The 16,137-nt window shown below is 36.6% G+C and overlaps 1 protein-coding gene across 4 annotated transcripts in view; it reads left to right on the top strand.

The window, feature by feature from the left end:
- The window catches only part of SPOCK3 (SPARC (osteonectin), cwcv and kazal like domains proteoglycan 3), a 405,705-nt gene that overhangs the window by 254,349 nt on the left and 135,219 nt on the right, over nucleotides 1-16,137 (top strand). For all 4 annotated transcript variants that reach the window (XM_065596527.1, XM_008173177.4, XM_065596529.1 and 1 more), the window contains exon 5: nucleotides 12,529-12,655. In XM_065596527.1, coding sequence (XP_065452599.1) covers nucleotides 12,529-12,655 — 127 coding nt within the window. The remainder of the gene's footprint in view (nucleotides 1-12,528; nucleotides 12,656-16,137) is intronic.

Raw genomic sequence — 16,137 nt, 5'->3', positions numbered from 1 at the left:
TCTGAAGCACAAACATCAATTAATTGACTGTGTGTGTCCTACATCCCAGGTAGTGTCCTGACCACAATGCTGTTGGCTATTTGGGGTCTCTTGATTTCTCTCAATTCCATTCTGGACCTGCAAAACCTTTCCAACTAAATTTTATTGAAACTTGTACATTCCCATGAAAAGTTTGTTTTGACAAATCCGGGGGGGGAAGGGGGAAACTGTTGTTGAAAAATTCCTTACCAGGTCTGAGTTTAAATTATCTTCAGTTACATGGGAATTTTTACCTGTAAGACTATACTTTTGAATTGCTTGCTTCTGAACATGTCTCCCATCTTTCTTCACTCTTACCTTTGAGCCATCTGTCATGTCATTCCATGGGTTAGGGACAATTTTCTATTATTCCTTTTGTGAAGAAAGGTCTACAGATACTTTAACCTGTCTGGTCATTCAGTGACAGACCTGCGGGTGGCTATATTACAACAGAAAAACTTCAAAAACAGACTCCAACGAGAAACTGCTGAGCTAGAATTGATATGCAAACTAGACACAATCAACTCCGGTTTAAATAAGGACTGGGAATGGTTGGGCCATTACAAACATTGAAATCTATCTCCCCTTGTAAGTATTCTCACACTTGTTATCTAACTGTCTGTCTGTGCTGGGCTAGCTTGATTATCACTTCAAAAGTTTTTTTCTCTTAATTAATTGGCCTCTCAGAGGTGGTAAGACAACTCCCACCTGTTTATGCTCTCTGTATGTGTGTATATATATCTCCTCAATATATGTTCCATTCTATATGCATCCGAAGAAGTGGGCTATAGTCCACGAAAGCTTATGCTCTAATAAATTTGTTAGTCTCTAAGGTGCCACAAGTCCTCCTGTTCTTCTTTTTGCAGATACTTTACAGTGGCTCTCCAGCCTGTTTGTAGTTGAGGGCGGAACTAGGCTTGTTAGGGAAGGATGGGTCCAGCTACGAAAACACACCCAGTTTTGTTTTGTCACTCAGCTGCAGACAAGCTTTCTCTGGTTCTCCCATAAACTGATACCAAAACATGGTGCATTGAATTAAATCAAGACGATTTAAAGGAGTGATTTAAATCACATAGTGGAAAGCCGCGATCTAAATAATATTTTTTAGTACTTTTCTGTTTGTACTTCAGTATTTTCTAATGAAAGATGCATTTTCAATGGTTGATATAACTGTTAAAACATGTTGATTTACAACTAAATAGAGCCTTCATATTCGATTTGGTACATCTTTTTGCTACCTAGGTGGGTACGCTATAACAATATATATTTATTGAAACAATTATATAGCTTAATATTTTCAGATTTTTATTAATTGTACAATTTTAGTATGTTTGTTTGAAAATGAGTAATATATTGCTTATTTTCTATATAATTAACTTTTTGTTCATAATTTATGTCAAGCTGTATTAGGATGGTAACTAGAATTTAATTAAACACAAAAAAGCATACATTTATTTTTATTAACAAGCTTAAATATTTTGGATACAGATTATTTCAGTCTGCGAAAATTTTCAGATATACCTAAATGAAAGTGATTGGAGCTTCAGTTTCTAGTCTCACCTAAGTCTTTTGCAAATAAGACAGTCTTCTAAATTGCTTAGGCTGACTTATTGAGCCATATTTATAAAGCTTGACCTCGAAAGTTGATGTTTTTCCCCTGATTCATTCTTTATATAGAAAAGCAGCTTTTAACTCAGTTTTTGATAGTCTTGTGGATTTAAAGCATATTATTTTCTTAAAAATGTGTCGAGATTATAACAACTTCAGATGTTAATATATTCTGTATTAAATTCAGAATTCATTTTAAACATTTATTTTTAAAAGAAAAAATATAATTTAAATAAACCAGTCTGATTTTTTTACCTTTTTTCTTCAAAAAATCATCAATTTTTATCCATCTCGTGCAAAACAAAAAAGGAAGATGTTTTTTATTTCTACTATAAGGCTTATGGCATTCAAAGCTTTCACTTCACTGTTATTTAGCCAGGGGGGTTCTGCAGAAATGTTTCTGCAGATCTTTCAAAACGCTTCTAAAAACATTCTAAAAACAACTCTGTCAATTTTATCTTTTATTTGTATTGTACTGTATCCTATCTGCTGTGCTGCTAAGCTTGATCATGCAAGGTGCCAAGGATTCTAGCCCTGATTCAGCCAGCACTTAAGCACATACTTAACCTTAACCAAGGAGTAATCTCATTGACTTCAGTTGGACTATTCACATGCTTAAAGTTAAGCACACAGTTAAGTGTTTTGCTGGACTGCGCTCAGAGTGCTCGATATCTTGAAGGATCAAGCATTTAGACTGGAAACTCAGCCCATGGGCCTGTTCTTTATTTATCAAATATGTCAGCTGGATTGCACAGTGCTAGTCTAACTGATAGTACAGTCTAAATAGTATCATCTTTCAGTGATTTTTGACAGTAAAATAATAAGAAATCATTGCTCCCTTTTGATGGCACTTGTTATGAAAATTAAAAATATGGATATACACATACATATTTATACAAACAATGCTTAGTGAGATTCATAGATAATTTTTTTCTTATATGGAAAAATAGGTTAATCTTGCATTGCAACTCCATAAGATTAGGTTAGTGTATCGATTCTATTCTTCAGGAAGTACTGAGTTGTGATATTCGCTTTTGTGCCAGTATTTTGTTTTCATAAATATTGCTTAATACTAGAGTACATTAATTACTAGTCCATTAAAATACTGCCACTGTTTCCATGGCCCCAGGTAGAATTATGCATCCTAAGTAAACAAATCATATTTCACTCAAGTTGTAAGGTACCTGTTACCATTTCTCTAGAATACATACATTTTTCATCATTAATAAACTTCATCACCTTCATTTTTCTACCACACAAACTGCCTGCCTTTTAGTGACTAAGATATTATTGTAAGCTTTTTTGTGTGTTCAATATTGATGATGCCTGTGCAGAGCTAGCAGTTTTGTAATGTTAAATGGCACATGAAATCTTTAAGTCCACAACAGTTTACATAGAAAGGGCAGAATTTGAAAGTCCCTAAACTGTATTATATATTTTATTATCTACATTCATATGTACTATGAAGGTACATAATATCTCAGCTTTGCATGGTTTTCTAATTCTCATCTGTGCTGTCAGTATTTCCTAGTTGCTTCAATATTTTGGGCCACCTTGATTGTATTGTGGAGTTGGCCTTACATCTGCTGAATTGGCAGTGTGTGATATTTTGGGCATACATGTTGATGGTTCGCTATCTGTACCTTATCTCTTTCCTAAGTATAGATGAATGGATGTGATGACAATGTTGGTATTTCTCAGGTACCTATACTCATAGTAAGTATAGGCTATTTAAATATATTACTTGTTAAGCAAATTCCTTTCTCTAGTAAATTAAAAAGTCTCCTATCAAACACTAAATAATAAAATTGTTCTATGTAGCCTCTCACCCACCCTGATGTTATTCTGGGTTGAGATTCTTTTACAAGTCATCATCATCTTCTTTCTTCTTCCACAACTTCCAAGGAGATCATTGCCCATTAAAGTGAAATGAATAAGTTTTTTGAAATAAACAGACTGTTAGTGATTACAGTGTAGTATGGCAACATGTTATAGAATCACAAACTATGTATTTGTGTAATTCTGGATATAGTGTATTATGTAGAAGCATCAATTTCTGGCAAAAATAAAGGCTGTTAAGTGTAAAGGATAGTACCATTTTAAGTGTGACATTTATTTAAAAACTTTGATACAATTTGGAAGATGCAATTTATTACTTTCATAAATAGCTTATATTAGTGTTTAAAAGATTCACAGTTCATTGCTACTGACTTACACTCAGGGAGTCTTAAATTTCCACCTGTCCTGCAGGAAGAGAGTGTCTTTTTTCCTCCCCCGGAGGCTTTCTTTTTCACTTTGCAGGGCAGAGTGAAATTTCCCTGAAGGACAAAGTGAAATGTCAGTGCTGCAGAGATGTATAGATAGCCAAGGAATTTCTTAATTGGCATACAAATTGTAAGGGGAAAAATTCTTTTCAAAATTACATCTGTATGTTTAGCAATAGCATGTTTGTAATAACAAAAAGAATCTGAATATAGTTGGTGCTAAGTAAAGGTATCGAGATGTGGTGAAACAAAGTGCTGTGTGCAACCCACTGAGAGGCACTGAGGTAAATTTTCAGGAGTACGAGGGTGACACCTAATTTGAACATAGACGCACATAGTATTTTAATCACTAAGTGCACATGCTATTTTTTTTAGGACTTTGAGAGCTTACAAAGCACTTTACAAGGCAAAATATGTTATGAAGGCTTCAAAGCCAGGTGTGTACAGCCTGATGATGCTTCTCAGAAACAGAGTTCTTAATGGTTTGTACTGTTCGTCATGACTGTAGTATATCTCTGAAATGGCCACATGCATGATGCAATGTATGTTTGAGTCTGCTGAATGATTGCTGTGTCCCCACCCCACCCCACCCCACATTGGCTCATAAATAAAATATCTTTTCTCAAAACTATGTACCTCTAAAGAGGCACAAATATCAGTCATGGTAATTAACTCCAGATATCTTTCACTACAGATTATGATTATATATTTATAGAGAGTGAGTAAATTTCTTCTTGAATCTTGGATTGCAAAATGAGCAAGAATGAGCACAATGAGCCTGTCCATTCTAGCTGACTTTTGGCCTCATCTAGTTTGGTTTCAGGTAAAAATGGGTCTATACTTTATTTTGTCCCTTTCAAAGCTACTGCAATGAACTGTGAAATTTGTTTAATCCTTTCAGCAGGTGGACAACAGTTTATATTCATATTTTTGAGCATTTGTTGGCAAGACAGAAAATAGGAAACATTTTTTCTGAACTTCCATGAAAATGCCTGCAACTTTATGAAAGGCCTCCCACTCTCCTTGCAATTTCAAGCTAAGGTCCCCACTCTTCTCTGAAGTTTTAATAAGTACTTGGCAATATCTTTTTAGCTGTTGAAAGTCAAGTACTGGCTTTAGAGATGCAGAGGGAGTCTCCAATGACCCTAGCAGAAGTAGCTTCCTTCTGCAACCTTCCTTAACCAGATATACCTGAAACACCAGGATCTACTCACCCTATCTACCCCACTCATAAGCACTCCACTTTTTTCTGTTTGCTCTCAATAGTTTTCTGCTTTTACCGGAAGACTACAGCAAGTGGCTATGGTTGTGGTTTTGCACCATAGCCCTAACAGGTCTTTACCATCTATAACTTGTTAGACAATTCAACCACATTAGATAAACATATTCATTGGATATTTATGCATAAAAGAGCAGAAGTATAGTTCACAATATGGACACTTGAATTGTCACAATTAGTTTTCAATCAACAGCCTGTTGAAATGAATGGGGCTAGTTCATACCTTTTAATGCTATTTGGTGAGGCCGGCTTGTACAGACTTTTGCATGTAGCATGTTAATGCTCATTGGTGCACATATGGAAGGAATATCTTTTAAGAGCTGTACACTTTAAAAAAAAAAAAAAAAAAGCTTAAATTCTAAGGAAACAAAGTGCTGCTAGTGGTTTGGAGGACATATTTCCGTGGATATCATGCGGCTTGAGAGCTGTGAATAACACTGCTAAATTATTCTAACAATTTCTTTATAAAATGTTAGCAAATAATTAATAAACCGCCCCATTGTGGCTGTAGAAATGCAGTATTCTGTCACTATAGTAATGCTATGTGAAGCCTAAAGTTACAGGGTGAAATCCTGGGCTCACAGAAATCAATAACAAAACTCGTATTGACTCAAGTGAGGCCAGGATTTCACCCGATAACTTTAAAACCATCCTCTGTATACTTAATGCAAAGATAAAATATCTCATTCAGACATTTCTTGATGATATTTCATTATGACCAGATATTCACAGTGAAAATTACATGTGATGACACGTGGACCTTGAGAAATGTAGAAATTCTGTTTATCTACAAACATATATTGCTTGCTGCCTAATCACCTTGATATTTATCAAACAAGTAATATGTCAGTCACTGGCTGAAGCAGGAGCAGATCTGGGCAGCAGCAGGGGCTGGTTACATGGAAACAGGCACAGGCTAAAGCATGAGCAACTGTTGGTTGGGGCAGAATCAGTAGTGAGAGCAGTCTGAAACCATTAACAGTGAAAGTGCTCCTGGTGAGGCAGTGACATTAAGAACACAAATATGGCCATGCTAGATCAGATCAATAGTCCATCTAGCCCAGTGTCCTGTCTTTCAACAGTGGCCAGTGCCAGAGGCATAAAGTGATACATTCACTGTCATCCAGGCCTAATTTCTGGCAATCAGAGATTTAGGGACGCCTCGAGCATTGGTGTTGCATCCTTGACAATCTTGGCTAATAGCCATTGATGGACCTATCCTCTGTGAACTTATCTAATTCTTTTTTGAACCCTGATATACTTTTGGTTTCTCAAGATCCCATGGCAACTAGCTCCACAGGTTGACTGTGCATTGTATGAAGTTCTTTGTTTAAAATTTGCTGCCTATTAATTTTACTGGTGGCCCCTAGTTCTTGTGTTATGTGACAGGGTAAATAACACTTTCTTATTCACTTTGTCCACACCATTCACAATTTATAGATCTCTCTAATATGTCCTCTTAGGCTATGGGTACACTACCACTTATGTCAGCAAAACTTATGTCACTCAGGGGTGTGAAAAAACACCTCCCCGCCCCCCAAACAACATAAATTATGCTGGCATAAGCGCTAGTGTGCACAGCGCTATGTCGGTGGGAGAACTGCGACCGCCACTCATTGGGGGTGGATTAATTATGTCTACGGGAGAACTCTGCACGAGAGATCTCTCTAGTATAGAGATGGCATTAGTCATCTCTTCTGTAAGCTGAACAGTCCCAGTCTGTTTTTAATCTCTCTTCATATGGAAGCTGTTCCATATCCCTAATCATTTTTGTTGCCCTTCTCTGTATGTTTTCTAGTTCTTCTGTCTATTTTTAGAGATAGGGCAACCAGAACTGCATGCAGTATTCAAGGTATGTCTGTGTCGTGGAAACACATGAAGTCCAGAAAATTCAACAAGGCACGGTTGACTTTAGAAAATAAAATCAAACAAAAACTGCACAGTTAAAGTGTGCAGTTTTGGCTAGGTTTGGTTTATTATATAGGCATTCAAAGTAAACCTCTGGTGACCTGTACAAAACTAAACAGGCTGTGCACAGGATTCCAGTGCAGGAATTGTGGAGATTGAATCATTGTCCTAGTCTGCAGGCAGGGCGGGAGGCATCTGAGTAGCTCTACTATGGCCTGTACTGCAACGTATTGTCATGGCCCAACATGCCAGCTACGTGGATTTCATGACTCATCAGCTTCCTCAAGCCAACCACACACCCCTTCCTGCATCTTTCTCCAAAGACAAAGGTGCCACTGAGTTCTGTTCCACTCCATGACAAGCGAGGGACATCAGAGTCTCTCTTTGCAGCTTTTTCATTTCTCAGATCCACCACAAAGCAGAAGAGCTGTGGTTTTAGTTTTATTTTGGGATTTCTGCAGCCCCCGAGACAGAGACGATTATACTCTTAAAAGGAGAAAAAACTTGCATAGTGCTCTTTTTAAGTGTACCAGTTGTGAAAGCTTCAGTGTGAAAGGTCCCAGGGTTTTCCTCTGGAAATGCTACAGATTCTCTGATAGAGTAAATGGGTAAAACTCCATGAACTCAGTGCAACTGCACTCACTGGAGCCAGAAGAGAAATTTCCCTTATGGTTTAGCTATGTGATATTGATGCACCATATTGGCAGAAGCAGGCACTAAGAATTTGGATATTCGCATCTTCAAGAACATTTTTTTATTTTTTGTTTCCTCATTTTCCTATCTCCAGTTCAGATAAGTAAACAATATTATCCCTTTTAAACACACACAAAGAACCTGGTCATTAACATCTTGAAACCTACCATGTATGTATGTTGAGAAAATCTTACCAACATGATAGCTTATGTGTAATTTTTCAAACTTGACCTGTTGGGTGCTTTTTGTTAGAAGATATTAAAAAACCCAAAAGCACACTTATATAGTCCCCACATGCTGCATGTTCTGATTATCTTTTTCAACACCATGGAGATTCAAAATGCTAACAAGTAATATGAGTTGACTTCTATGTCGTCTTTGGTCTTTTGTAAAACTAACATTGTTTTGTTTATTTCTCTTGCATTTGATTGACTATTTATTTCTTGTCACAGTGTTTTCTTATGTTTGTTAGTTTACCATAAGTAGTGTGGCAGGCCAACACATTACAGTAAAAAGTTTGGAACAGCAGTGCTTTGCTTGATTTTGTCTCTTAAAAAGAAAATCTCAGTAATGCGGTGGCAGTGATATTTCATTCCTACTTGCAACTTCAAGGAAGTCCTAGACAGAGAGAGCACTCCAAAAGAAATCCAGTCTGCTCCAGTGAAAACAGTTTGATTAGTGCTAAACAAGTCTTTCATCCAATTATGTTAATGATACTGTCCAGTTACAATTTCCCTCAAAGCCCCATGCTGGCACACAATCCGAAAACCTTTAAATAGCAGTGCCTTGGAAATCTATTAGCATCACAATAATAGTCATGATACAAGAATTGTACAAGTCCTGTGAATCACATTTAAGGTCCACATAGCAACAGTGAATCAACCCCATTTACTTTAAATAACTTTGCACTCTGAAAAATCTGCTTCTGCTGATATTTGAATCAAGAACTATTAAATATAAATTCCTTTGCAACTCAAACATGCTACCTGTCTTCTCTGTGCAGACTGATGTGTTCATTTGTGTGTGTGTGTGTGTGTGTGTGTGTAATATATACTTAAAAGATTTTATTTTATATATATTTTATATATTACACACACATATATATACTTAATATATATATATATATATTAAGTGAATCGAGTTGCTTAGAATTTTGGTTCAAAGCCACAGTTTCAGTGACCCATTTTAACTGTGCACATGATATTCGTGGGTAAGATATTTGTGCATACAGAAAACTACACTGATGTATGCAAACAGGTATTTGCATGATTAATTGGGCAGATTGGCTAATTATGTGCCTAACAATCCTCTTGCATGTGCAATTACTCAGTCTACACATATATGCATGATTTTGTGCATGCAAATTGATGTAATCAAAAATGTTTCAAGTAAAATTAAGCTGGAAATGCCGCCCATGATGTTTATACATGTACACTTAATGTTCCCTTTCTTAGTAGCAGCAAAGACTATATCTGGAAGGGAGGGGAGAAGGGGGACTCCTATTCTGTATACCAATATGATTTTTAGTGTACCCAAGAGCATACTGGCCACTTCACAGAAGACTAAAAAGACACCTTACAATCTGTGTTTTACATGACAAGTAAGGATGACAAAACAGTAAGAAGAGAATGAGACCAGGAAGAATTATAGCAATGCAAACACACAGTTACTCATTGTCAGCATGTGAACATCATAGTGATTCTGGATTTTCCCCCTTCTAATTCTATTAAAAATAATAAAGATATGGCAGACTGAATATTAATTACTCATCTATTATGTATACTGATTTTTTTCTCTCTGCACTCTTTAATAGATGTTCACAATATGTTGCTATACCCAAGAGCTGAAACATTAAAATATTCTTATTTTGTAATAGATATTTTGCTGCTCATAAGGAAAAAGTATAATCGAGCTTTTATACTTGTATATTGTGGTGGTTTTCTTTAATAAGTTTATTTATATCTTGTGAGTTAATATTGGGGCTGTGGATTGATATTTAGGTTTGGCAGAATTTAGTATTTTTTATAATTTCGATGGATGACATTGGTTTATTTTAAGTCTTTTTTTTTATTTTTATTTATTTACATTCTCATGGTTGTGCAAAACTGTGGGGCAAGGGGTCAAACAATAAAGGGGGATCAGACAATTATTTAATGAGAATAGATACTGAGATTCAAAAAGTTAAAGCTTTGTAACAGTTAAAACACATATTGCCAACATCATGTCAAAATATACAAAGTACATATCCTTAAATAAAACTCTGATAAATTCTGAAGTAGTATATTTCTTACTTTGCCTGTTTGTGTAACATATATATAATTATCATTGAAAATATCTTTTCACCATTGAAATGGTGTATGTGGATGAAGAAGTCCATATTTATCGACATACTTATAAAAGATTACATTTTCCAAGCCTATTTACAATTCAAGCTCCATAACTTTCCAAGTAATCATATACTGTATGTTAGTTCAAGCTATCATCAACATGTAGCAATGCTTATAATTCAGTTTAGATTGTATAATATATGTTCTCTCAAATCGCATGTCAAAGGCTCATACATATTTTTATTCATGGGCTGGAGGCTACATACCTTGAAAAACTGAAAATGGTAAAGGACAACCCACACTCTTTGTATTTTAAATAATAGATGTTTGTAAGAAAGTATTTGTATGCTTCAGAATGGAAACCATTACTAATAATTAAGAAGTGTGCATGTTTTCATATGCAGTAGTTTGTTTTTGGTGTAAAACAGTTTGTTTGTTTTTTAAATTTCCCATGTCAGTATGTTTAATATCAAACTGGGAGGTACAGATGTCACTTGTAAATAATGTGTTTTATACATCGCCAGAGGAAGGTCGATCTAAAGTTCTTGTATGGCTTCATTACCATTGTGTTGGAGGATCTGATATTTTTTTTTAATGTATTTATTCTCACAAAACCCCTGTGAGGTAGGGCAGTGCTGTTATTCCCATTTTACAGAGAGGCTAAATGACTTGCCTAAGGTCACACAGGAAATGTGTGGTGGAGCAGGGAACTGCACCCAGGGTCTCTCGTACTAGGCTAGTGCCCTAACCACTGGACTATACTCCCACTCTCAATACATAGTATGTGCTATGTGTGCTCATGTAAAAAAAATGAGGCGAATATATGTAGCTTATGCAAAATAGATTTTTAACATTTATTTCTCTACAACTTTATAATGGCATTGCATGCTGGGAATCTAAAAACATCCTATAGGCTGCAGAAGAACAAGGGATAAGAGGAAGACCATCTGCTCTAAATGATCAAATTACACTGATACACAAGTGAAAGTGTGACACTTTTAGAGAAGTGAGGATGGAGGAAGTAGCTGTCACAGGGTATTAGTGCACTGGCTGTTCGTATCTAGAGATCTGATTCAGATTTGTCTTGCTTACAAGTGAGATGAGATTAATGGTGTTAACATAGTCTTCAATTGATGCTAGTGCACACAAAGCAATTCACAGTAAACTGTGTCATGAATGACTCAGTATTCCCAAGACAATAGCAGGATTGTTGCAGTCAAGAGTAAGGTACATTTGCAGAACTATGTCCCCAATTCAGCAAAGTTTCTAAGCAGGTTCTTAAGTATTTTTTACTGATTTGGGGCCTATAAGTGGAAATTTGTGTCATGTAACTATATGTCTAGTTCTGACCGGCTTCCTGGGCAAGTTTGACTTGCATAAAAACATTCATTCTGCAGATAATTTAAGCTCTCATTGATTTTTGGCAGTAGTAAGTGCTAATTTTTATGTGCAATGGGCTTGATTTCCTTTACATTAACACATTTATACTGCTATAATTCATAATTTACACACCCATACAATATTTGTACACACCGTTATGCATATAAGTTATGTTTTTACCCACATTAAATCCTCTTTTCACTGCCACAGTGGGGTAGAGAAGCCATAGCATAAATGAGAACCAGGGCCAGTGTGTTTAGACTACCAGCAATTCAGCATCAGGTATAGATGTAGTTCCACTGCACATTTTTACTACTTTAAAAAATTGAAGGGTGCTGATAAAAGTGGGTTTTGCTTTCTATTTTTTTAGTTTTCTTTATTCACTTTGACAAGTAATTCTCAGACTGTGACTCATGAACTACCTGGTGATTAGCAGAGCCTTCTTGGTTGTCTGCACATGAAACACTTTGAAAACCATGGAATGGAAGAACAGGGAATTGAGGAACTTTAATGCTGTGGACTTTCTAAACTGATATTGTGAGGGACTCGCTGCTAAGGACACAGCCCAGTGGATTGAGATTGTGTTGCAGATTTCTCATTTTTTTCCCCTTCTACTCCTTAGTAAGATTCCAAGCAGATAAATAGTGCATAGAAATCACCGATTTATTGTTTTATTCTCATACTTATATAAACCCAGTAGAGTGGTATGCATTTTACATTTTCTTCATGTTGGCACATTTTTTTTATATATGCGCACCTGCTGGATTTTTTTGCTAAAGCAATAAGAATAAGTGTTACTATATCTTCTTTCTCAGTCATTTTTTGCTTACTATAAAGTGTTAGGTATTGAGATACCATGGAGGTGCTCAGATTCCGCAGTGATGCGTGTCATATAAAAGCTGTGGGAGAGAGAGTGTGTAGGAAAGATGTTTTTTACCTACTGGAACCTAATACACAAGGTCCTCAGGTGACTAATAATTATAGTGTGACAATATATATGCTTTTACAAATACTTTTGCTTATCAGGTTAATGCTTTTTGTTTATTTACAGTATGAAAGAGGCTGGTTTAGGCCATAAACAACCGAGAGGTGGTCCCATTTCATCAAACTGCAAGCAGTGTCCAGTAGTTTATACCAATCCTGTTTGTGGATCAGATGGTCATACATATTCTTCTCAGGTAAGAATAAAATAATCAAATTATTCATTCATTCATTCATTGCTAAATGTCAATTTATATTTCCAAAAACAGTCAAATATCCCACTGTTTAATAAAAAGAAGCAGTTATTTATTTTGATTTGAACAGCATAAAAACCTATCCTGGGCTGATACCCACAAAAAATCCAAAACATTGTGAGTCTAAAAAGCAGAACAGCAACAAATCTCACCCAACATAAAACAAATAGTTAGCAGTAAATAAATAAATATAAAGATATTCCCCTACCTCAGATTCCAGAAGAAATCCTACTCCCTCCCCCTCTCCGCCCAGCTCAGCCTTCACAAATGCCTGTTCAAAGATGAGTTTTGCAGCATGCTCTGAAGATTAAAAATTCAAGCTGTTTCAGACCTATGGAGGGTAAACTGCAAAGTCAAGGAAGAACCCCTTACTCACAGTTCCCTCTCTTTTAAATCAAGGAAACACAGGCCAGCCCATTCTGCAAAGTGTGACTGTGGCAGTGGTGAATAAGGCGAGAAACAGTCATCCATGTAGATAGGTCTCAGGCTATTATGAGGAAAGACCAACACTTTAAACTCTACCCACAGGCCACAAGTAGACAGCAACTGCAGATTCAGGGGCAAAGATGTCATGCTCACTATGAGATACTAATAATAAGCAAGCTGCTTCATTCTCCCCTAGATGCAGTTTCCTAAAGGGCTTAAGGTGTGGCACGTTACAGTAATCTAATCTTGAGGTGACAGTGGTATGGATTACAGTAGTCATGTCTGCATCCAGAAGAAAAGTTTGCATCCCATGGACTAGGCATACATGGAAAAAAGCAATTGGAAATTTAACCAGGTCTGCAAGTTACAAACTGTATTGAAAAATTATGTGCATACTCTTTTACACTCATTTGGGGCTGGTGCTAAGTATAAATTTAGCCAAATCCCTTAATTGTTTCCTGCAATGCACCACAAACACCTTAGTTTTACATGGATGTTCTCTCAACAAACTTACTCTCATTTGTATCCAAGTATCTCCCAAACACTGACTGAGATGCTTGACTGCACTCTTGAAGCTGGATGAAAAAGAGATACAAATTTGAGTGTCATCACCATACTGAAAGCACTTCAGTGTGGCGATGACACTCAACTTTATATCACCTTCTCATCCAGTTTTGAGAGTGCAATATCTACTCACTAACTGTCCTAACACCTCATACACATTGAATTAAAGGGGTGGCAGCATGGAAACCTGCAGTATACAACATAACAAAACAGAAGAATATTTGCCCAGCATTAACCTCTGAGATTTCTTGGGAGAAAAGAATGAAACCACGAGAAGGCAGTTCTGCTCATTGCAGGAACTGCAAGCAAGTCAAAATCCTCTCGAGATCCACCATATAATATTAGTATAGACATCTGATCTTTATCCCACCAAAGTGTCTGCACCAATAGGTAATACCTGATGCTTTAGTGGAAGAAAAAAAATTCATCTATCATACACAAGCTATGCACTCATTACCTGTAAAGGCAAAAAAAAAACCACTTTCTTTATAGAATTTTAATCAATGGACTTACTCATTACCCCACCCATTTAAAGATTGTAGAACTGCTACTTACTGTATTAATTTTCCTTTTGATTTTCTGCTGCACTTGCAATCTGTGCATAACTTTTCCAAAATATGATTATACTTCCTATTCGTGCCTCCCAGCCGAGATGTACAGATTTGCACTAGCTCTGCTCAATCTAGCATACTAAAAATAGCAGTGTGGACGTTGCAGCATAGATGGTGCCTCAGGCTAGCATGAACCCAGGAGATGACGTGGACTTGGTCTCAGGTGGCTAGACTGAGTCACAGCCCTTCTTGCAATGCCCACACTGCTATTCTTAGCGTGCTAGCTCAAGTAAAGATAGCATGCTCCCGGCTGCTGTGTAGACATACCCAGAAGAAGGGTGTCCTGCTCAGCTTTAATAAGATAAGCAGGATATGACCAACATTTCATTCTCAGTGTTGCCAGCTAGCTCTTAATATTTTATCCTGAATCTCATTATCTTTAATATATTTCTTAAAGCTCCAGCCCTTGGAGTCAAGGGATTATGTGAGAATCTCAAAAGTTCATATTTTTTAAAAGTCAGATTCTAGTTTTTGTAGTTGTAGAGAAAAGTTTGGAAATGTGACCTGTGTTCACTTTAAACTCTCAGAAGGCAAACAAAAAAGAACCCCAAATTGACTGGCTTTGAAATCATGAGGTTTTTTTTTCAATAATGCCGTGAGTTTTTGGAGGCTCTGAATGCTTGGGAATGGAAATACTGCATTCTTTTAAAATGAGGATATACTATTTTGACTTTAGTGTTTGAGAAATAGTCATAAATAATTCGCAGTAAATTACTATATGCATATATGTATACAGGAACTATTAAAAACGTGTTTGAAACATGCTTAAATCATGCCAACTATCTCGTCGTCATTGTTTAGTAATTCCATATGATAGCACTCAAAGGGCTAGTCAGGAAATGGGCCCCAGAGCTAGGCACTGTACATGCAGAGAAAGGAAGATGGTCCTTCTCTCGAAGATCTTATCCTCTAAAAAGCCAGACTAACACAAACAGGTTAACAACAAATAACCAACTGTATTAAAAGTATAGAATTTACACATTACAATTTCTCCCAGCCCTGTTCCCTCTCCGTACTGATGCCAAAGCCAGATTGTCATTTTTCAGAGTGTATCATCTTCCTTTAGAGTGACCAGACATCCTGGTATTAGGGGCTTTGTTTTATATACTCAACTATATGCCACTTCCCACCCCCCAAAAAAGTGTCCCGATTTTTCCCACTTGTTATGTGGTCACCCTATCTTCCTTCTATCCTACCCTCATCCCAAAGGAATTAGCAGTCTTTGAAGAGCATTTAAAACAAAACAAACCTAGAAACCTCAAAGTTCCTGAATGCCTCCTTCCCAGCCATTTCTTCCCCAGTCCTTTTATGTGGAAGTGAGCAAGGCTGCTAACTATTCCCTAAGGGAAGAGAGAGGGGATCCATGTGACCTTTCTTTGCCTACAACATTTTTCCAGCAATGGTGGTGGCTCCTGGCCATTTCTTCCTTATAGGGGTACAATTGCAGAGGATGCAGGAGAGATAAGGGAGGAGTATCTCCAGAAATCTTAATTTTTCAAATCTATGTGATGGTTTCATGTTTGGCTTGTGAAGTACCTCAGTATTCAGAGCACAGTATTCAGAATACTGTGACACAGGAGTTTCAGATATTCTAACAGCAGCTACACATGCATTGTGCAATTAAGAGATTCAGAGAGTGTGGAACGAGAGCTCTTTCTATAAAACTTTGAAAATTCTCAAATAAAAGAGACTTACAAGGCAAGTCTGGTTGCTTCTAGTGTAACTAGTTCTGCAAAACTTGTGCAGGCAGAGTCAGATTCTCTCATTTCATTTATCCTTTGAAAAGATGGCAGTGATTTCATATGTACATCTAAATGTCTGCTA

The sequence above is a fragment of the Chrysemys picta genome, chromosome 5 (assembly GCF_011386835.1).
Source record: "Chrysemys picta bellii isolate R12L10 chromosome 5, ASM1138683v2, whole genome shotgun sequence".
In the NCBI taxonomy this organism is placed as follows: Eukaryota; Metazoa; Chordata; order Testudines; family Emydidae; genus Chrysemys; species Chrysemys picta.
The sequence above is the reverse complement of the archived record's forward strand: the minus strand, read 5'-3'. Positions and strand labels throughout refer to the sequence as shown.